The 20,985-nt window shown below is 42.9% G+C and overlaps 1 protein-coding gene across 1 annotated transcript in view; it reads left to right on the forward strand.

Annotated features, from left to right (window-relative positions):
• The window catches only part of LOC101542718 (plasma membrane ascorbate-dependent reductase CYBRD1), a 34,298-nt gene extending 23,176 nt beyond the window's left edge, over window positions 1-11,122 (forward strand). Inside the window, exons 3-4 of the mRNA XM_055122393.1 lie at window positions 4,869-5,023; window positions 6,325-11,122. Of these exons, the coding sequence (XP_054978368.1) occupies window positions 4,869-5,023; window positions 6,325-6,625 (456 nt within the window). The 3' untranslated portion in view covers window positions 6,626-11,122. The remainder of the gene's footprint in view (window positions 1-4,868; window positions 5,024-6,324) is intronic.
• The last annotated feature ends 9,863 nt before the right edge of the window (window positions 11,123-20,985 follow it).

Genomic DNA, 20,985 nt, shown 5'->3' on the forward strand with positions numbered 1-20,985 from the left:
TTCTCACATTCCCCCCTTTTCTATGATCATACTGAGGAATCTTCTGCTTCTCACAGAGATCAGATCCCAAACCATAAATACATTTGACTAAAACCCAAGCACATCACTCCATGTAACTGACTTCAGTGATGTCTTTAGGAATTCTACTCCCACAGCAAGGGAAACTAAAGCAAAAACAAAAAAATGGGGATTATATAAAACCAAAAAGTTTCTTCACAGTGAAAAGAACTACCATTAATACAAAAAAAAAGAACAGGTGCCGGAGTATAGTGCAGCAGTAGAATGCTTGCCTCGCGTGCAATTGACCCAGGTTCAGTTCCCAACGCCACATAGGGTCCCCCAAGCACCTCCAGAAGTGGTCCCTGAGCACAGAAACAGGTATAAGCACCGCAGAGTACAGCCTCAAAACAGAATAAACAAAAAGACACCCTACCAAGTGGGATGAAAGTTTTACATACCATACATTTGACAGACTAATATCAGAGAAATATAAAACACTCATAAAAGTCATCAACAACAATAATAAAACAAACAAAATGGCCCCAAACTGGGGAGAATAACTAAACAGGCACTGCCTGAAAGAAGACATGCAAAGAGCCAAAGGGCATATGAAGATGTGTTTGTTATCACTGATTATCAGAGAAAGGCAAAGCAAAGTAACTCTGAGCTGTCACCTGACTCCTGAGAGAAGGGCGTATCTCCAGAAGGCCAAGAACAACCAGCGATGGCAGGGTGTGGAGGAAATGGGGCCTCCTCCACCTTTGGTGGGGAAGTCAATCCATCAGGCCTCAGTGGAAAACAGTATGGTGAGTTCTCAAGGTATTAAGGATAGATTTAGCTTTATTTATGATCCAGTTGTTGCACTCCTGCAGGTCTATTTGAAGTACACAAAAATACCAATTTGAGAAGCTGTGCACACCAATGTTGGCTGCAGCTATATTAACAGTAGCTGGATTTGGAGGCAGCCCAAGTACTGAACAGCAGATGACATCTTGCCATTTGTGACAGAATGTAAGGGGTCAGATTAAGCATAACCATTCAGAAGCAGAAAGACAAATACTACAGGTGATTTCACTCATCTGTGGCAAATAGAGAAGCAAAACAGGGAATGAGAATGAGCCAAACAATTGTACTGCAGTAAAGGAACTGAGGTTATCAGAGTGAGAGAGGCAGGAGGGCCTAATGGACTGTGGTGGAGGGAAACAGGACATTGGTGGTGTGTGGTGTATGGTAAGATACACTTATAAGAGGGCTAAAATTATACCCATAAAACATAAATTGTCATGTAAACCAATATCACCTCAATAAAAAGAAAAACAAAGAAAAATCAGTATTCTTCAAGTTACTAGAATTAGGCAAAAATGCAGATTCCTGGGTCTGACTTTCAGGATTTCTGGTTTTGTGGATCTGATGTAGTCCAGGGATCTCGTTAGATAAACAACTCAAGTGTTTTGATGCATGTCTTCTAAGAACAGCACTTCAAGAACCACTGACTTAAAGCAAAAAAGAGATTTCGTAATTTCAGGTCACTTGGGTTCAGTGAAAGGCTGAAAGAAAGACTTAGATGGTTAAGTCAGCAAAAATGTCTTTCTCTCCTTTTCTTTCCTTCCCTTCCCTTCCCTTCCCTTCCCTTCCCTTCCCTTCCCTTCCCTTCCCTTTTATCCTTCCTTTCTTCCCCTTCTTCCTTCCTTCCTTCCTTCCTTCCTTCCTTCCTTCCTTCCTTCCTTCCTTCCTTCCTTCCTTCCTTCCTTCCTTCCTTCCTTCCTTCCTTCCTTCCTTCCTTCCTTCCCTTTTTTTGCTTTTTGGGTGACACCTGGTGATGCACAGGGGTTACTCCTGGCTCTGCACTCAGGAATTATTCCTGGCAGTGCTCGGGGGACCATATGGAATGCTGGGGATCAACCCGGGTCAGCCCTACGTACTGTGCTATCGCTCCAGCTCGTCTTTCTTTCTTTCCTTCTTTCTTTCTTTCTTTCTTTCTTTCTTTCTTTCTTTCTTTCTTTCTTTCTTTCTTTCTTTCTTTCTTTCTTTCTTTCTTTCTTTCTTTCTTTCTTTCTTTCTTCCTTCCTTCCTTCCTTCCTTCCTTCCTTCCTTCCTTCCTTCCTTCTTTCTTTCTTTCTTTCTTTCTTTCTTTCTTTCTTTCTTTCTTTCTTTCTTTCTTTCTTTCTTTCTTTCTTTCTTTCTTTCTTTCTCTCTTTCTTTTCTTCCTCCCTCCTTCCCTCCTTCCTTCCTCTCTTCCTTTCTCCTTTTCTCTCTTTCTCTCTTCCTTTCTCTTCCTTCCATTTGTTTTGGGTCACACACAGCTGTGCTCAGGGTTTACTCTTAGCAGGGCAGTGGCCGCTCCTGGCTCCTTGCTGCTTCCTGGGGTTCTTTGGGGGACCATCTGGTGCTGAGAATCAAACCTGGACCTCAGCTCCCATAGCATACGCTCAGTCCATTATGATTCCAGCTCCCTTTCCCCCTTTCCTTTTATTTATTTATTTATTTTTTAAATGTAAGTTTTCTTCATTGAAAGCATTCTTAGTGGTCAAAATGAGATTTTAGACAGCTAAATTGTCCTGGATTCAGTAAACAAACTTCTAATGTCCCACATGTTTAAAACATTGAAACATAAGATTTCTGGAGACGCATATAAATCCTAAAAGAAATGAGACAAAATGGGGGCTGAAGCAATAGTACAGCGGGTAGGGCGTTTGCCTTGCACGCGGCTGACGCAGGTTCGATTCCCAGCATCCCATATGGTCCTCTGAGCACTGCCAGGGGTGATTTCCTGAGTGCAGAGCCAGGAGTAACCGCTGTGCATTGCCAGGTGTGACCCAAAAAGAAAAAAAAAATGAGACAAAATGCTAAGAATCCAAAGAAGTTTTAAACAAAAATCAGGGGAGGGGGAGAGGTAGGAACACAGTATATTAAAATTTCTATGGGTAAGTAACTAAAAATATGGTGACTTACAAGAATGTGTTTATACAAAATCTTTGACAGTCATATATCTGAGCCACATTTTTGTCTAGAAATTTTTGTCTAGAAATCCCAACTTGGGGTGGGAGAGATAGTATAGCTGGTACGGTGCTTGCCTTGTACACAGCTGACCAGGGTTCAATCCCTGGTATTCCATATGGTCCCCCAAGTACTACTAGAAGTGATTCCTGAGTGCAGAGCCAGAAGTAACCTCTGAGCAGCACCAGATGTGGCCCAAAAAACAAACAACAACAACAACAAAAAACTTGTACACTAGAAAGCTCCCCTTCGATACTAATAGAATCACAAATTCTAACTCCAGGAGAATTAGGAAAATTCTGTATCTCCAATAGGATTCTTTAAATGTCCCTAATATAGTTAGGCATTTGCAGTATGAAGTGGACAATGAAAAACGCAAACCAATGTTAATTGTTAATTGTTATTTCTTCCCATTTATTACCATTCCCTACCAGCTCTTTCTGAAGGAGTTTGGGCCTTGATTCCCCTCTGCCTGTATTCTTGTACCCTCCCCCACCCCATTAGTCCTTTGAGGTCAGTTAGGAAAGATAAAAAGTGATGATAATAATGTTGGGTTCTTTTTCTTCTTATTCTCCATTTGTCTTTCAGCTGTTTTGCTGGGCTGGTAGGGCCTAAATAGGTACCAGTAAACTACCCCCTTTTAAACTTAATAATTCAGTAACCCTGGTTCCCAGCAGTTCTGCCCTTAGGGAATCCCTGGGGCCACAACTGTGCAGTTTCTGGAGCTACAGCCCTTTGTGCTCCAGCCCCACAAGGAAAGATGACTCCCAGGCACACAACAAGGGAGGGAAGGGAGAGGGAAATCTACAACCAAATTGTCCTCTCTGCTAAGAAACATCCCAGGGGGTATTTGCTTATCAAGAAACTGGAGAATGGAAAAACTGTTTCTTTTCCATAAACCAGAATTGTTAACTTCTTGCCACCTAGTTGGGTTTTTTTTCTTTCTCTCTTAGGGCTGAGCTAATAATGAATGCTGTGGTGATTAGTGTTTGTCATTTAAAGTCTGCTTTAGTAACTTCAAGTACCTCACTTCCTGCTTGGCAACCTTTAGGAAATTAGTAAAAACAAAGCAAGCACCAGAATGTTCAGGGTAGCCTTGTTAAGGATCAGAGAAGACTAGGAGGAAGATCATCCACAGAGAACTCCATACATAAATTATGTCATTTTGTTAAAATATAAGCCATTAGAGAAGGAAAAAAAAAAAACCAGACAAATGTACTGTTAGGAAAGGATCTTCGAGATACACTATAAAGGGAAAAACATGATGCAGAACAAATATATTTATTGTAAGACCACATGTAAGACCTATGGCAATACATTTGTGTGTAGATATAACTTATAGTCCACGTATATATTATACACACATTCTCATGGATACTTATATTGGTATAGATAGAAATTTTCTAGACCTGGGCTGTAGCGATAGCAAAGCAGGTAGGGTATTTGCCTTGCACGAGGCTGACCCGGGTGTGATTCCTCCATCCATTTTGGAGAACCCGGTAAGCTATTGAGAGTATGCTGCCCTCATGGCAGAGCCTGGAAAGCTACCCGTGGCGTATCCAATATGCCAAAAACAGTAACAACAAGTCTCACGATGGAGACATTACTGGTGCCCGCTCGAGCAAATCAGTGAACAACAGGATGTCAGTGACATTGACAGAAATTTTCTAGAAGGATCATTTAGAAAGTGATAGTAGGTATAAGCTTTGACTAGTGGAAGTAGAGTACGAAAACTTACTTTTTGTTTTATTGTCCTGGATTCTATACAGAAGTTTTCCTTGTTTTGCACATACAATTTTTTTAAAGGATAGTTTTTAAAATTCATTAAGACTTAAAATTAGAGGATGACCTTGGTACTCTTTTATGCTTAGCTTCTCTTAGGTTTTCTCATCTTTCTGCTTCCCTGGGCCCCGCCATCGCTCCGAGAATTTTTCATGCCCATCCACGTCTATTCAGGACTTGTCATCTTTGGAACAGTGATTGCCACAGTGCTTATGGGAGTGACTGAGAAACTGATTTTTTCCCTGTAAGTTGTACACCTAATAGACTTAAACCATAAAATGTTAAATACTTGTTCATTGGGGAAAGTACCTAGAAATGTAATGACTTTTGATGTCAACATAGGTTTTAAAGGAACTATTTAAAGAATGTAGTATACATGTAAAGTAGCACTTTTGGATTTTGTTTTTTGGTTTTTGGGTAACACCCGACAATGCTTAGGGGAAACTCCTGGCACTGCACTCAGGAGTTACTCCTGGCTGTACTGGGAGACCATATGGGATGCCAGGGATAAAACCCAGATCAGCTGCATGCAAGGCAAACCCTACCCACTGCGCTATCATTCTGGCCACTATAGCATTTCTAATGTTGGAAGAAGGGTAAAAATGAACAAATTGTAGTGGTCTTTTTTTTTTTTTGGCTTTTTTGGGTCACACTTGGCAATGCACAGGGGCCACTCCTGGCTCTGCACTCAGGAATTACCCCTGGTGGTGCTCAGGGGACCATATGGGATGCTGGGAATCAAACCCGGGTCGGCTGCGTTCAAGGCAAACGCCCTACCCGCTGTGCTATCTCTCCAGCCCCCTGTAGTGGTCTTTTTTGCGGGGGGGGGGAGCTGGGGGGGACCATTACTCTCAAGCAGTACTCAGGGGGCCTGGGGGACTCTGGGTGATTCTCTGGGTGATTCTCTGCCGATGGGGATGAATGGTAGGCTAGAGGGTGAATAGCTGCTCAGAGCCTGTGGTGATGGACTAGCGGAGCCACCAGAGCCGTATGTATTCAGGGGCCTCTGGGATTGACTTAGTGACACTTGGGGATGGATGTCCTGTGCAGTACAGGGGGGTATGCCAGCCCCCAACTTCAACAGTTGTTGAAGTCATGCATTCCTTTTTGATGTGCATGCTTTTGTATTCATTGTTATTTCAGTATACATATACATTTTTTCCCTCCTTTTTCAGAGGAACCACACTCGTGTGTGGGGTAGGGGAGCCCACATGCAAAGCTTGTGCTCCGTCTCTGTGAATCATCTCCCCAGGAGAGAAGATACAACCTGTATCCTCCTGTTTTTCCATTTCTTAGTGAGCCCAGGAGTTCTAGGTGCTATATTATTTTCATCCTTTACACCGTACCGTATGGTCTTACTACTGCTTGACTTATAAGATAACTTCACTTTTTCCCTGATGTCAAGCTCTAAGGGAATTTACACTGATGCCATCTCACTGTGCATCTTGAGCATGAAATTCAAGAGTGCTTGGTAGGTTGTTGTATTGCCTTATTTGTGATTAGACACCTGCTCTTCTTTTCTTCTTCCTCTTTTTTTTTAAATAGGAAAAAACCTGCATACAGTTCATTTCCACCTGAAGGCGTTTTCACAAATGTTCTTGGCCTTCTGGTTCTGGTGTTTGGTGCCCTCATTTTCTGGATCGTCACCAGGCCTCAATGGAAACGTCCCAAGGAACCAAATTCAGTCCTTCTTCGTTCGAACGGAGGCGCCGCAGAGGGAGCAGACAGCTCCTTGGCAGTCAACCTCAGCAATACTGATAGGGCAGATTCTGAGTTAAACAGTGAAGCTGCAGCTCGGAAAAGAAACTTCACCCTGGATGAGGCTGGCCAGAGATCCACCATGTAACGTGTTGTAGAGATGTAAGCCTAGAAGGTGCCTAGAAAAACTAACTCTACAGCTTAACTCCTCCTACTGGGAGAGGTCAATGTTTGTTTTATTTTGTTATGTTTTATTTAGTTCGATTTGGTAACATTCAAGATTTATGAAAAAAAAAAAAGTAAAAAGGACAGTATTCCCCAAAAACTCTACTCCAAAAAGACATGTACTCTCCTATAATCATTGCAGCAGTAGCCCAAATCTGGAAACAACCCAAGGGTCCAAGAACAGATAAACTGTGATACATAAACTCAGTGGAGTACCACTAGGCTATAAGAAATGACACAATCATGCAGTTTGTTGCCACGAGGATAGAACTGGAGGGGATCATGCTGAGTGAAATCAACCAGAAGAGGGACAGAAGAAGAAATGATCTCTTAGGTGTGGCATTTAAAGAAGCTGAGTAAGGGAATAACAAACGGGCCAAGGCAACAGAACCTAAGAACTGGTCTTTTCTTCCCCAGGCAGGGAGATAGGTGGGGATCCTGAGGTGGTTGTGTAGAAAAGGGGTCCCTGGTGGAGAAAACATATGTAGTGCTGGAACATTGTATGCATGACCCCATATCATGAATGGTATTCTAAATCACAACAGGCTCAAGAGCATATTCATGTTGCCAGGGATCAGAATGTTTCTATGTACCTTTCTGCTACACTCACCTTGGCAACCAGCACTCTGGAAAATGCCTTGACCATGTCAGTCCTAAGCTCAGCATTGTGGTCTGTCATCCTTCCCCTAGAGAAAAGAATTTCAGGAGGACACTAAATAGTGAATAGTGAAGCAAGGTAGTTTTTATGGAATGAAACTTGCTTAGAAAGATGTGTAGAGAAAAAGAGAAGTGTATTCAAAAGAGGGAATAAAGGACCCTTGCCTTGTGCACAACTGACCTGGGTTCAATCCCCATATGGTTTCCCTGAGACCTCCAGGAGTGATCTCTGAGCAAAGAACCAGGAGTAATCCCTGAGAACCAATTAGAGAGAGAGAGAGAGAGAGAGAGAGAGAGAGAGAGAGAGAGAGAGAGAGAGAGAGAGAGAGAGAGAGAGAATAAATAAGGCTTCTTCAGAGTAGAAAATTGCAAACAAGCATAGAAACAAAAAAAATCAAGGTATGTATTTAAGGGATAACATGAGATTGAAGAGCAAGCATGAACCTCTTGAAAAAGTTTGTATTGATTGAGGCCCAAATCAGAAAAAGGAGCAGATATTACTGGTGGCTCCATCATTTCTGTGTGTGTGTGTGTGTGTGTGTGTGTGTGTGTGTGTGTGAGTGTGTGTGTGTAGGGGATCACACCTGGCGATGCTCAGAGGCTACTTCTGTCCCTGTACTCAAGAATTACTCCTAGCAGTGCTCAGGGGACCTATATGGGATACCAGGATCGAACCTGGGTCAGCGTGTGCAAAGCAAACGCCCTGCGTGCTGTACTATTGCTCCGGCCCCTCCATCACTTTTGGCTTGTTGAGAATCAAAGCATGTAACCCAGTTGCTTTGTGACAGATGATCAAAACATGTGCTCTGGTTGGTCAGTTGGATAAGCTAGCGACTTCTAGCCCTCTTGGTGTACAACCCTTTCCTGTTAACGTAGGAGCTCAGTGATTTGGTATGTAGGGAAAGCAAAATCTAACATTGTCAAATGAGACTGTCAGGGCAAGGCTTATGCGGCACAGATATCAAGATTAACATACGGGGGGGGGGGGGCGGGCAGGGGGAGAATTAGGACATGTCTGGCTCCCTTTCCACTACTGCTGCTCTCTTCTCTCCAGCTGCTTTGAGCTTAGATTGTTTGAGCTCAGATTGGCCAGAGAAACCAGGATTTCTGTTAGAGCATTTTGGTGCTGAGACTGGGCCTCTGGTGATCAAAGAGATTGTCTCTGGTAGGACTGGAAAGTAGTGTCTAAAACTTCTCTTAGTCCCAGGGCGTCAAAAAAACCCTTGGATTTGGGGTTATATAGACAGGTTATATGCCTGGATGCTGGAGCAACATACATTGTTTTATGAACCTCAAAGAACACTTTTCTCCAAGTTAATGTTCTTATTTTTAAAAGTACTTACATGCACTTACTATGTACCCAATATTATTCTAAGCACTTTACAAATATTAGCTCATTGCCCCAGGAACCTGATGATTGGATACTGTTATCTGCCCCATTTTTCAAATAAGAGTTTGGAAGTTTGACAAAGTCAGTAACTTGCCCCCTATGACCAAGGCTCCTTGGTGGGGGGCAAAGATTCATACCTAACAGGCTGGCTCCTCCCTCAATCATTTGACCACTGCACTCAGCTGGGTTTTTCTCCCAGTTTATATTAATTCGCACCTTCTTTCACCCTCCCCGTGGGTAAACCTCAGCAGCTAGATTGTAGTATCATTGTTCAAGTGTATTTCCTGGCTCTCTGTTCCAAGGTTCCCTCATAACCAAAGACTCGTCCATACCTGTACAAAGGTCATGGGTATCCTGTACCACTGCCAAAAAGCTGTGACCCGCCTTGATGCACCTTTGCTCTGAAATGATGCCTTAGTGACTGAGAAAGATTTGCAGCTTTCAAGGTTAACCGTTATTATATTTGCTCTTAGAACCATGGTGGTTGAATAGCTGGGGTTTGGAGGAAGGAAAGCACTGTCTGAAGACCTGTTGTTCCTGAGACAATAGTAGGGGGAGGAAATTTGGGGGTATTTCTAGAATTTGTGATTCCCAGTATTGATTTTCAACTCAGTAGTGACAATTTGTGTACATGGGAACCTCTGTTTAGGCTCTGAACTGACAGAAATTAAAATATAGAGCAATGCCTGTGCTGAAATGATACTTTTCACTTTGGGGATTGATTGGGGGGAGGGTTGAGAATGGGGGAGGTTCCCTGCAATTTTAAATTAAGAGTGTTAATGTGTACACAACCTACTTTTTATGCCAAATATACTAAACGTTGTTGGTGCTCAATGAATTGATTTCCTTTAAGCTTCTTGAATAACCGTTTAAAGGGTCCCTTGCTGTAACACTGCATTCTTCTTGTTTAATTCTATTTCCAAAATTGGACAATAGTTTCAAAAGAGTCTCCAGTGCTTGGTCTAATGCCTGACACATAGTAGGCACAATTAAATTCAATATGAGTATCTCATGCTACAATTTTAGTGCTAAGTGGAAGGAGTAATTGTGTTGTTATACAAACATATTTTGATAAATGGGTGTTTCAATGCATAAAGGCGCACAAAAATTTCACAAGATTTTTTGGGGGGAGGACAGGTCAGTGACAACCCCAAGAATCGAAGCTGTCATTCTGTTTTGTGGAAGCCAAGAAAGAGGATATTAATGAAAAGTTAATTATGGATTCGGCACTAGAATATTCTATTCCATTGCAAAGTGTTTGAGCAGCCCTTAGCTCTTTTATTTTCTGTCTTTCCTGGACTATTGTGAGGGTAATCTTACAGATATTAGAGGAAATTCTTTTCTTCCCAACCATTATGAGCATTGTAAAGTATATCTAGAAAACCTTTCTTTTAATGGACTTTTTATTCTAATGATAATTGTACCTTTATCTTTCAAAAGCGGATATTTCCTACCTTAAGTGTCTCTCCCCAAAATATCTTATTAAAATCCCACAAAAAGAAAAGGGAAAAGAAAGCCTAGAGTATCAATTCCAAGCAAGTGATTGAAATCTCTCCCAAATAATTATAATTATAGCTTATAACATCTTCAGAGAGAGAGAGAGAGAAAGAGAGAGGCTGGCACAGTTTACCCCATAATCTAATTTCAGGGAGGGGGTGGGGGTTGGGGTGTGCTTTATTTTAACAGTCATCAAAATCAACACTAAGACCTTTACTTTCAGAGGGTTTATTGAGAAACTCAAATGAATGTACTTTTTTAATTAATAGTATTAGGAGAGCACAGCTTCCTATGCTGTTGAGTCACCCTGAATTCTAGAATTCTTTCCTGTGGTCTCATTTAAACCATGCTGGTTGGTAACCACACCTCAGACCTAAACAGTCAAAGAACAAAAAAGGGATTTGCATTTTTAAAAAACAACTGGTTTCTACTTTCTTAAAGGATTAAATAAAGGGAATGTCTTGTTTTTAATTAGGCACTTTGCCAACCTGAGTTGGAAATTCCATTGAGATACTGATTGACCCCAACTGCCAGGTCTAAAAGTTCAAAGGAAGAAGTAAAGCTTTATGCTCAACTTTGTTGCCCCGTGATGGGATTTTACTCCTTGTATGTCCCTTTCCAAGATAAATAGAATCCGTTACCGCTTTATCTTAGAATCACACATAGAAAAGTATAGAAGAAAGAAGACTGTTATTTTTTCCCTACAAGGTACCTGAAAACATACAGATTTCTATGTTAAAATTTGTCTTTTTATCTCAACACAATTATGGGGGAGGGGATTAAATAGCTTGAATATGTTATAATTTTGTAGAAATTATGCATCTATTTTTTCCTAACTTGTTTTTATATAGTAATAAAAGTTATTTTGGAAACTGGTGTATGTTATCAATTTTTCCAGGCTAGAAGGTGTAATGTCAAAAATTTATTTCCCTTGATTTTTTCTTTTTTTAACTTATTTGTTTTACTTTTGGTACCAGGTATTGAATCAAAGGCCTCACACATGCAAGGCAAATGCTCCATTACTGAGCTACATCTTCCTTCCTTCCTTCCTTCCTTCCTTCCTTCCTTCCTTCCTTCCTTCCTTCCTTCCTTCCTTCCTTCCTTCCTTCCTTCCTTCCTTCCTTCCTTCCCTTCTTTCCTTTCTTCTTTTATTTCTTTCCTTCCTTCCTTCTGTTTTTTCCCCTTTCCTTTCTTCTTTGACACCTGGCACTATTGGGGCTATTCCTGGCTCAGTGTGTGGGGGCTACTCCCAGTTTGGTGCTCAGGAGATCATTCAGTCCTGGGGATAAACCCAGTCTTCCTACATGCAAAGCTAAGATTGCGTTCAGCCCTTGGAGTCCTCTCCCTGGACCAATAAGGAACTTTACTTAAGTGTTTTTCCTCCTTTATTGAAAAGCTGTCAGATTTCTCAGTGTACTCTGGTTATTACAGCTTTTATCCACAAGGATCAGAGGGTCATTTGGGAACTGTTATGGGACTGAACTAGAATTGTAGCCTGTAGCGTTGAAGGAGTACGTAGATGTGGACGTCCAGTACTGATACAGTTTAAAAGGACAAAGCACAGATGAACCTATTGAAAACACAAACTACTGTAAAATTCTGTGGCATCCTTGAGAAAGTAGCTAATTCATCTGCCTGAGCTGTTTGATTTTTACCCAAATAAGAAAAAGGATCATAAACATCAAGTCATAAGGGGTTAGGTCTTCCCGAGCAGTGCTAGGAGACCCTGAGGCTAGTTCTTCATATATTCAGCCCAGTGCTGGGGCCACCAACGCCATCTTGGCAGTGGTGGGACTTGGGGAGACGTGCAGTGCCAGAAAGCAGACCCCGGCCTCTTCCTGCAGGCCTGCACCCAGCTCTGAGTTATCCCTAATCTTACTTAACCAGTTACAGTTTGGTCACTTACTCAAATTTTTTGTTAGCACAGCAGGTAGGGCGTTTGCCTTGCACTTGGCCGACCCAGGTTTGATTCCTCCTTCCCTCTCGGAGAGCCCGGCAAGCTACTGAGAGTATCCCGCCCGCATGGCAGAGCCTGGCAAGCTCCCCGTGGCGTACCCAATATGCCAAAAATAGTAACAAGTCTCACAATGGAGACGTTACTGGTGCCCGCTCAAGCAAATTGATGAACAATGGGACAACAGTGCTACAGACAGTGCTACAGTATTGCTTTTATGTCTTCTTTCTTGGAAATATTAATTATATTTTATGTTGTATAGCTATAATAGCACCATATTACCTCCTGTTATGCAGTAAAGCTATAATACTGTGTGTGAATGTTTTTGGTTTGTTTGGTTTTGGACCACACCCAGCAATGCTCAGGGCTTACTACTTGCCCTTGCTCAGAGATCACTCCTGGCAGGGCTCAGGGCACCCTATGGGGTGCCGAGGATTGAACCTGGATCAGCTGCATGCAAGGCAAGAGTCATGCACACTGTACTATCGCTCTGGCTCTTTGAGTTTTATATATTCACATAAGTATCATATGACAGACATAGTATTTGTTTGTTTGGAGCCACGCCCAGTGCTCAGGGCTTACTCCTGAATCAGGGATCACTTCTGGTTAGACTCAGGGGGCCACATGGGATGCCAGGAATAGGACTTGCATCAGTCATGGGCAAAGCAAGTGCCCTACCCACAGGACTATCAATCTGTTCGCCTAAACATCATATTTTATCAGTAATTTATGTGTCTCATGGTGGAGGGGCACACTCCAGGCAGAGTGCTGTGTGACAGTGCTCAAGAATCACAGCTGGTAGCGCCGGGAGGTCACCAGGGCCAAATCTAGTGATGCTTAGCGATCAGACTCAGGGCCTTGCACATGCTGTTTGTTTGAGCATGTGAACTCTCCCCATTCTTGATTTGAATGATTCATTTCAGAGATACAGTATATTTCATTTCTCATTGATTTGAATTGGAAAATATTTTGATACTGTGTGTGACTCAAACCCATACCAAATGATTTCACATTTTTTAGTAGATTGAATTTTCAATCATACTAGATTTGTACTAGTACCCACCATGCTTCTCCGTTCTCAAGAAGCTATTCCACTGACTACCTTATTATCTACATTTCTTTTTCTTTTTGGGTCACACCTGGCAATGCACAGGGGTTACTCCTGGCTCTGCACTCAGGAATTACCCCTGGCGGTGCTCAGGGGACCATATGGGATGCTGGGAATCGAACCCGGGTCGGCCACATGCAAGGCAAATGCCCTACCCGCTGTGCTATTGCTCCAGCCTCATTACCTACATTTCTTGAGCCACAGCTGGTTAGATGGAGAAAAACTTGTCCCCTAAGTCCGACCTTCCCGTGACTGGCCAGCACACTGCCAGTGGCCTGGCATGAAAAGAAGATGTTCTCCTTCATTTCATTTCAGATTGAAAATTGATGATTTCAAAGAATTTGGATTCTCCTCTTCTGGGAACTCGATCTGAGAATACTTTAGACATCAGTGAAAAAAAAAATGATGTTGAATGATTGTCTAGACAAGGGCCAGAAGGATTGCTCCATGGTTGGAAGCCTGTCTCATGTGCTGAGGGAGAAGGGATGTTGGGATGGAGAAGGGACCACTAAGTCAATTATGGTAGGAGGGATTGCTTGGGATGAGAGATGTGTGCTGAGAGTAGACAAAGAACCAAACATGATGGCCTCTCAGTATCTGTATTGCAAACCATAATGCCCCAAACTAGAGAGAGAGTAAGAAGGAAAGTGCCTGCCACAGAGACAGGGGTTGGGTGGGGTGGGGGTGGGGGTGACAGGAGGGATACTGAGGACATTAGTGGTGGAAATGTGCACTGGTGGAGGGATGGATGTTCGATCATTGTATGACTGAAACTCAGGCATGAAAGCTTTGTAAGTGTCTCTCATGGTGGTTCAATTAAAAAAATAAAAATTAAAAATAAAATGGTTGTCTAGAGACAGGGGCCATGAGGGATTGTCTAGACCAGATATCAGAAAACTGGCACGAGCTGAAAGAGGCTTTGTATGCACCAAGTTTCTGTTGTAACTGTTTCTGTTGTAACTATTTGGCACTGCCACTGCAATTAAGGGAGGCCTCAGACAATTATGAATGAGTGTGACCCCTTTCCACAAAAGCCCTATGTACAAACATAGATGACAAGCCACATTTGACCTACAGGCCAAACTCAGCCCATTCCTGGTTGCAGATGAAATCAAAATAGAAAACGTTTTCCAGAGTACGTTCTGAAGGCTTGTTGCACATTCTTAGGGTTTTTTTGAGTGGTAAAAATAAAGCTCGAGGACTGAAGACAAAGTACAGGAGTTAAAATTGCAAGCACTAGGGCTGGAGAGATCACAGGTAAGGTGCTTGCCTTGCACGTAGTCAGTCTGGGTTCAATCTTCAGCACCCCTGACCACTGCCAGGAGTGATTCCTGAGTGCAGATCAAGGAGTAACCCCTGAGTACCACCAGATGTGGCCCTAAAACAAAATAAAACAAACAAACAAACAAACAAACAAACAAAAAAGGTTTCAAGCAAGGGTTGAAGGCTAAAAGACCCAGAAAGCTGGGGAGGTGGCTCAGGGACCGAGCATTTGCCTTTCATATGGGAGCCCTGGATTCAATTCCTGGCATTGCAGAATAATAATAATTTAAACAAATAATAATAACAATCAAAGTGTCCAACCTGAGTACCTGGCACACAGTACAATCCCTGGCCCCTGAGCACAGAGCCAGGAAGAAGCCCTGAGCACAGCTGGGTGTGATCCAAAACTAAATATAAAACAAAACACATTCCAGTGATTAATGAATTAACCTTAAATATTGAAGTTAGAGCCCAGTCAAAAGGTAAAACATGCTCTCCTGGCCTTTGAGCTATCTTTCTTGTCTCTCCAGCTCTCAGAGAACTTTAACATTTTTTTCTCCCATTATTTTCAGCTGTTATTTGTGGGACGTTTTGTCCAATAGAATCTATACCTCTATCCCAGAAACCAGGCCTTTTTCTTTTAATTGCTCACATGCAGTGGGACTCTGAAAAACACAGACTATCACACAGAACAGGAGTTTTCTGCTTTTTAAACCTAAAGACCTGGCTGCAGTTAATGGTGTCAACATTTTTTTTTCTTTTTTTTTTCATTAATTTCTGTGGCTAAGTATTAGTCTTTGGAATGGCAACTGAAAACCATGGATAGAGCATTTTACTAACTTACTTGAGCCAAAGAAGTGTTGTTGTGGTGGTGGTAGTTTTTTGTTTTGTCTTTATTAAAAGAGCTGCAGGATAGCTGCTTGGCTTTGGGAAAAGCAAATCAAAGAAAACTTTATTGGAGCTGTCTTTTTTTTTTTAATTGAATCACCATGAGATATAGTTACAAGATTTCATGTTTGGGTTACAATCATACAATGACCAAACACCCATCCCTCCACCAGTGCACATTCCCCACCACCAATCTCCCCAGTCTACCCCCCTTCCCACCCTCCCCCTGCCTCCATGGCAGACAATATTCCCCATACTCTCTCTCCCCGTACCATCCAATGAGATGGTCAGACTTCTTCATGAAAACCCTGAATGAACGATTTGAGGCTCTTCCTGTTCCTAGAGAGAGCTGATATCACTGGGCTACAGTGCATGTGACAGGGACAAATGGAGACGTTACTGGTGCCTGCTCAAGCAACTCAAAGATCAATGGGATGACAAATGATACAAGTGAAGTGATACTCTCTCTCTACTTTGGGGCATTATGATTTGCAATGCAGATACTGAGAGGTTATCATGTTTGGTCCCTTATCTACTTTCAGCACACATCTCCCATCCCGACCTATCCCTCCAACCATCATTTTCTTAGTGGTCCCTTCTCTATTCCAGCTGCCTTCTCCCCCCTCCTCCCCTACCACCACCACAAGGCAGGCTTCCAACTGTGGAGCAGTCTTCCTGGTTCTTGGGTCTACTGTCCTCGGGTGTCTTTACAACTTCTCGCCAGCAGACCTCACTCATTATCCACTTAGGTTTACTGCTTCCCTAATTAAACGCAGTAGCAGACATACTTGTGTTAAGTACCTTACAATTAAAGGTGAGCCTTGACCTTCCTTATCAGGTAAGAATGGAGAAGGAACAGTGGGTGCTGTGATCTGCATTTAAACACCCTTCAGGGCCAGGAATATGGTACCAGGGCAAGCTGCACGGCCTGTGCCCAGCCCTGGCATCAGATGGCCTCCCTGGTGTGGCTCTTCAGGACCTAAGCAGCACCACATCCTCAGGTGTCCCATGGAACTGCCTGCCTGGTTGTATGAGAATTGCCAGGAGTGGGGGCCAGAGAGATGGGACAGCGGGGAGGGCACTTACATTCACTAGCTGACCTGGGTTCAATCTCTAGCTCTGTACATGATCCCTTGAGCCCAGGCAGGGTGATATCAGAGCACTGAGCCAGGAATAAACCCTGAGCAGTGCTGGGTGTGGCCCCAACTCTCCTCTCTCCACAAAATAAAAACAAAAATAAAATGGGTAAAGAGTTAGCTATGGAACAAGGGATCCTTAGTGATTACAGTCTTGAAACCAGAAGTCCTTCCTTCCCCTCTTTACATATTCTAAATTTCTTTCCTTAAAAGGTTCTGGGATGGCTCGATGAATTTCACTGAAGACTTGTTACCCATTGCAGTTACTTAGCTGCATGAATAAGATTTTCTTAACCTAAGGACCAAAGCAATATTATAGTGGGTGGGTGCTTGCATTGCACGCAGCAGACCCAGGTTGGATCCCTAAGTACCCTTGAACCCCTCTGGGAGTGATCCCTGAGCACAGAGTCAGGAGTAAGCCCTGTGCCCCCAAAAAACAAATAGAAGATTTTCTTAATCTACAGAGAGAGAGAGAGAGAGAGAGAGAGAGAGAGAGAGAGAGAGAGAGAGAGAGAGAGTTAGCTATGGATCAGAATAGAGTCCACCTGGTTCAGAACAGCTCAGAGGAAGGGGGCAAGGGAAGAAGCCATGAGTCAGAACAATAGGAGAAAGTATACATGATGGAGGAAAAGCCCAAGGCACAGTAGTCCAGTGTCTGTATTCCTTAATGTACAATTCATGATTTGTTGTAGGCAGCAAAAACTGGTAATAAGGCTGGAGAAATAGCTCCGAGGCCTGGAACACATTCTTTGTATATGAGAGACCCAAATTAGGTCCTCAGCCCTGCCTGGGTACCTGCACACTGCCAGGAAGAACCGATGAGCACTGTACCAGGAGTGGCCCCCTAACTATGTATATATAGTTATATAATGTTATATAACTATATAACTCCACCCCAGGCTCTTCTCACTCGGGGTGTCCTACAGGGGGACGGGTGAGAACCCTTCCTGCCCCAAGGATGCAGCCCCAGCATCCGACCTCCACTACCCAACCACCACCATGCTACAGGTCACTTTCCAGACACTCCAGCCAAGCCTCACGCATGAATGAAGTCCCATGAACCCAGATAATGCAGAACTTTGTGACCTTAGACTCTGGACTCAACGGGACCCAGAAGCAGAGATCCTCTGCCTGCTACACATTATAAAGACACTTCCTACCCATTTTCCATAATTACCACACCATATTTGATGGAGTTGAGACAATAGGCAACAAATCTTAGAGAGTAATATATATATATATGCATATATATATATATATATATATATATATATATATATACACACACACTCCTCTCAGAGAGCCCGGCATGCTACCCAGAGTATCCTGCCCACACGGTCAGAGCCTGGCAAGCTACCCATGGCGTATTCAATATGCCAAAACCAGTAACAATAACAGGTCTCATTCTCCTGACCCTGAAAGAACCTCCAATTATTGGGAAAGACGAGTAAGGAGAGGCTGCTAAAATCTCAGGGCTGGGAGGAATAGAGACGTTACTGGTGCCTGTTTGAGTAAATTGACGAACAATGGGATGATAGTGATAAAGTGATACACACACACACATATAAAACACTATCACTGTATCACTGTCATCCCGTTGCTCATCAATTTGCTCGAGCGGGCACCAGTAAGTCTCCATTGTGAGACTCGTTACTGTTTTTGGCGTATCGAATATGCCCACGGGTAGCTTGCCAGGCTCTGCTGTGTGGGTGGGATATTCTTGGTAGTTTGCCAGGCTCTCTGAGAGGGACAGAGGAATCGAACCCAGCCACATGGAAGGCAAACACCCTACCCGCTGTGATATTGCTCCAGTCCAAATGCATAGAAAAAAATTAATGTGATAACTTGTTTATGGCATCTAGATTGGAGATTGTTTCATGGCAACAGATAAACGTGTTGATATATAAATATCTACTAGAGATAACTTCATATCTTAATAAAACCTTGTCACAGTGACGCTACTCTTTTCATTATAAATTTTAATTTAGCTTTGGTTTCCTGCTTTATCATCACCTTGTGAGACCTTCAATAAGTCAGTCGTCTGAGTTTCAGTTTCTGCCACTATAAAGTGGAAATGAAAACACTTACCTCTGGAAAATCATTTATGAAGATTATATAGTAACAAGGAAAAGGATGGTCTATTGTGGTTTATAAAACCTCGATTCAGATGATTACAACTGTGAAGATGTGCAGATGAGAAATAGATGGACTAGATTATGGATTCAAAAGTAATTTTTCCTTCCATGTTCCAAATTCCCGTAACATTATTTACTTTAGTCATGAAAAACAGTGAACAAGGTTTAATATTCATGACACATTTCCAGCCCAGACTCTAGAAGGGTTTGGGTGTTGGTTCCTTCCCACTGACCTTCCAGTTGGTACGATCCTGCCCAAGACTCAGAGGAGGGCGCTTGGCCAATGCACATCCTGTTCCAGGGAGTTTGGGATCAGCTGAGGATTGATACCAGATTTCCTGCTTCTGCCCTGTGTGCCTTTCTTTCAGCCTATAGCCCCTCCATGTTATTTGAATAACCAGCAGGGAGCTTTCAGGCCTGGAGATCCAGGGAAACTGGTGAAACCGCCCCCACCTATTTCCTATTCGCTGTATACGGTGGGCCCTACAGACCCCAAAGGCGAGTATCAGTATAAGAAGGAGACCCAAAGAACAGACAGATACGTGAAAACCAAAGCAGACACTAGAGTTCTGAAGTCATAAATCAAGGCATGCTAGAAGCCACCAGAAGACACGAGAAAGAGAGAAAAATGATTCTGTTTTTGGGCCAGTGGTGCGTGTGTGCATCTTGGCTTCTGAGCCCCCAAGACTGTCAGAGATTACTTTCCTGCTGTTTTAAGCCAATGACATTTTTGGTCATTGGTTAATGGCAGCCCTAGGAAACTAATATGATGGCTGAATCTCACAATCCCACAATCCTAATACTGAATTTGAATTTTTTAAACATTTGAAAATGTAAATGTTGCTATTTAGTGTTGTTTAGGAATATAGATGTATTAATAAACGCCTAGAGAAGCAAAAGAGAATAACAGCAACCAAAGTTAGGGGAGTGAGCCCCATGAGGTAATGGATGGAAAAGAACAAACTGTGGGTATAAAGAGCATCCACTGTATTGATAATATAGTTTGGTAATTCCTTGTTTGATAATTTCACTGTCTTGTAAGCTGTGTGGTAGGGTCAGCAAGATCAATATCACATTTTATTCCAGTGTGTAGGACTCAACTACTTAATCATCACATTTAAAAATTTAATATTTTTTTCTGTGCTGGGATCTAGTCCAGGAGCCTTGTACATGCAAGGCAGGTACTCTACCATTGAGCTACATCCCTCGCTTCTAAATTTAAAGGATTTTTGTTTTGCTGTTGTGCTACACCCAGTGGTGCTCAGGTGCTACTCTTGGTGGGGCTTGCGAGGCAGGATTCAAACTGGGGTCATAGCCACAGGCTCATGCCCAGGAAGTACCTTAGCCTTTATACCATCTCTCAGGTCAAAATTTTTTTTTTTAATTTGGCAGGAGAAGGGGGAAGGGTTTGAGCTACATCTAATGATGCCCGGGGGTTACTCTTGGCTCTGCACTTAGGAATTACTCCTGGTACTGCTCCAGGGACCCTATGGATGCTGGGTTTCGAACCTGGGTCAGCCACATGCAAGGCAAGCATTCTACCTGCTCTACTACTCTCTCTAGCCCCAAAAAAATAAAATTAAAAATTAAAAAATTAAAGGACAAGAAGTGTCTGGGAGAGGCTCAGTGGCCAAAGCACCTGGTTGGCAGGCATGAGCCCCGGGTTTGATCCCCAGGAATGCCTCTGCTGTCCATGGTCCCCAGTGCTACAATGGATTTCTGGTCGAAGCGCAGCCAGGTGTTGGGGCGTCTCCTTCCCCAAGAGCAGGTGCGCAAGCAACACCACGAAAAGGAGCGGGACCCCCAGGGAGCACCATCACCAATTGTGCAGGCTCCATGGTCAGGCACATGGGTGACCTGGGGTCATCACCCAGCAGCATCCGCCGAGGGGCAGAACAAGAAGAGATAACATTAAGCAAGACAGAAAGAAGGCTGATAACCTTTCTGACGTGTGGACTTCTTTTTTGAATAATCCACGAGCTTTCAAATGTCAGCCCGAACAACATAATCTGGTGCATATATAGGTGCTGACACTTAATAAGCAGGTGAAAAATCATTTTGTTAATATTCAGTACTCTGGTGTCATTTATAAATAATTCCAGTAGTAACCTTTTTCATCGGGAAAACACCTGTACAGTGCCAACTCTGATTACTCCCTGTGGATATTGCTAGGCTAAAAATTAATATATCATACTTTCCAGAATGACAGACTGTGGGCTGTAATAAGAGAAAACAGTAATTTATAAGATGGAGTA

Source organism: Sorex araneus, chromosome X (genome assembly GCF_027595985.1).
Source record: "Sorex araneus isolate mSorAra2 chromosome X, mSorAra2.pri, whole genome shotgun sequence".
Lineage (NCBI taxonomy): Eukaryota > Metazoa > Chordata > Mammalia > Eulipotyphla > Soricidae > Sorex > Sorex araneus.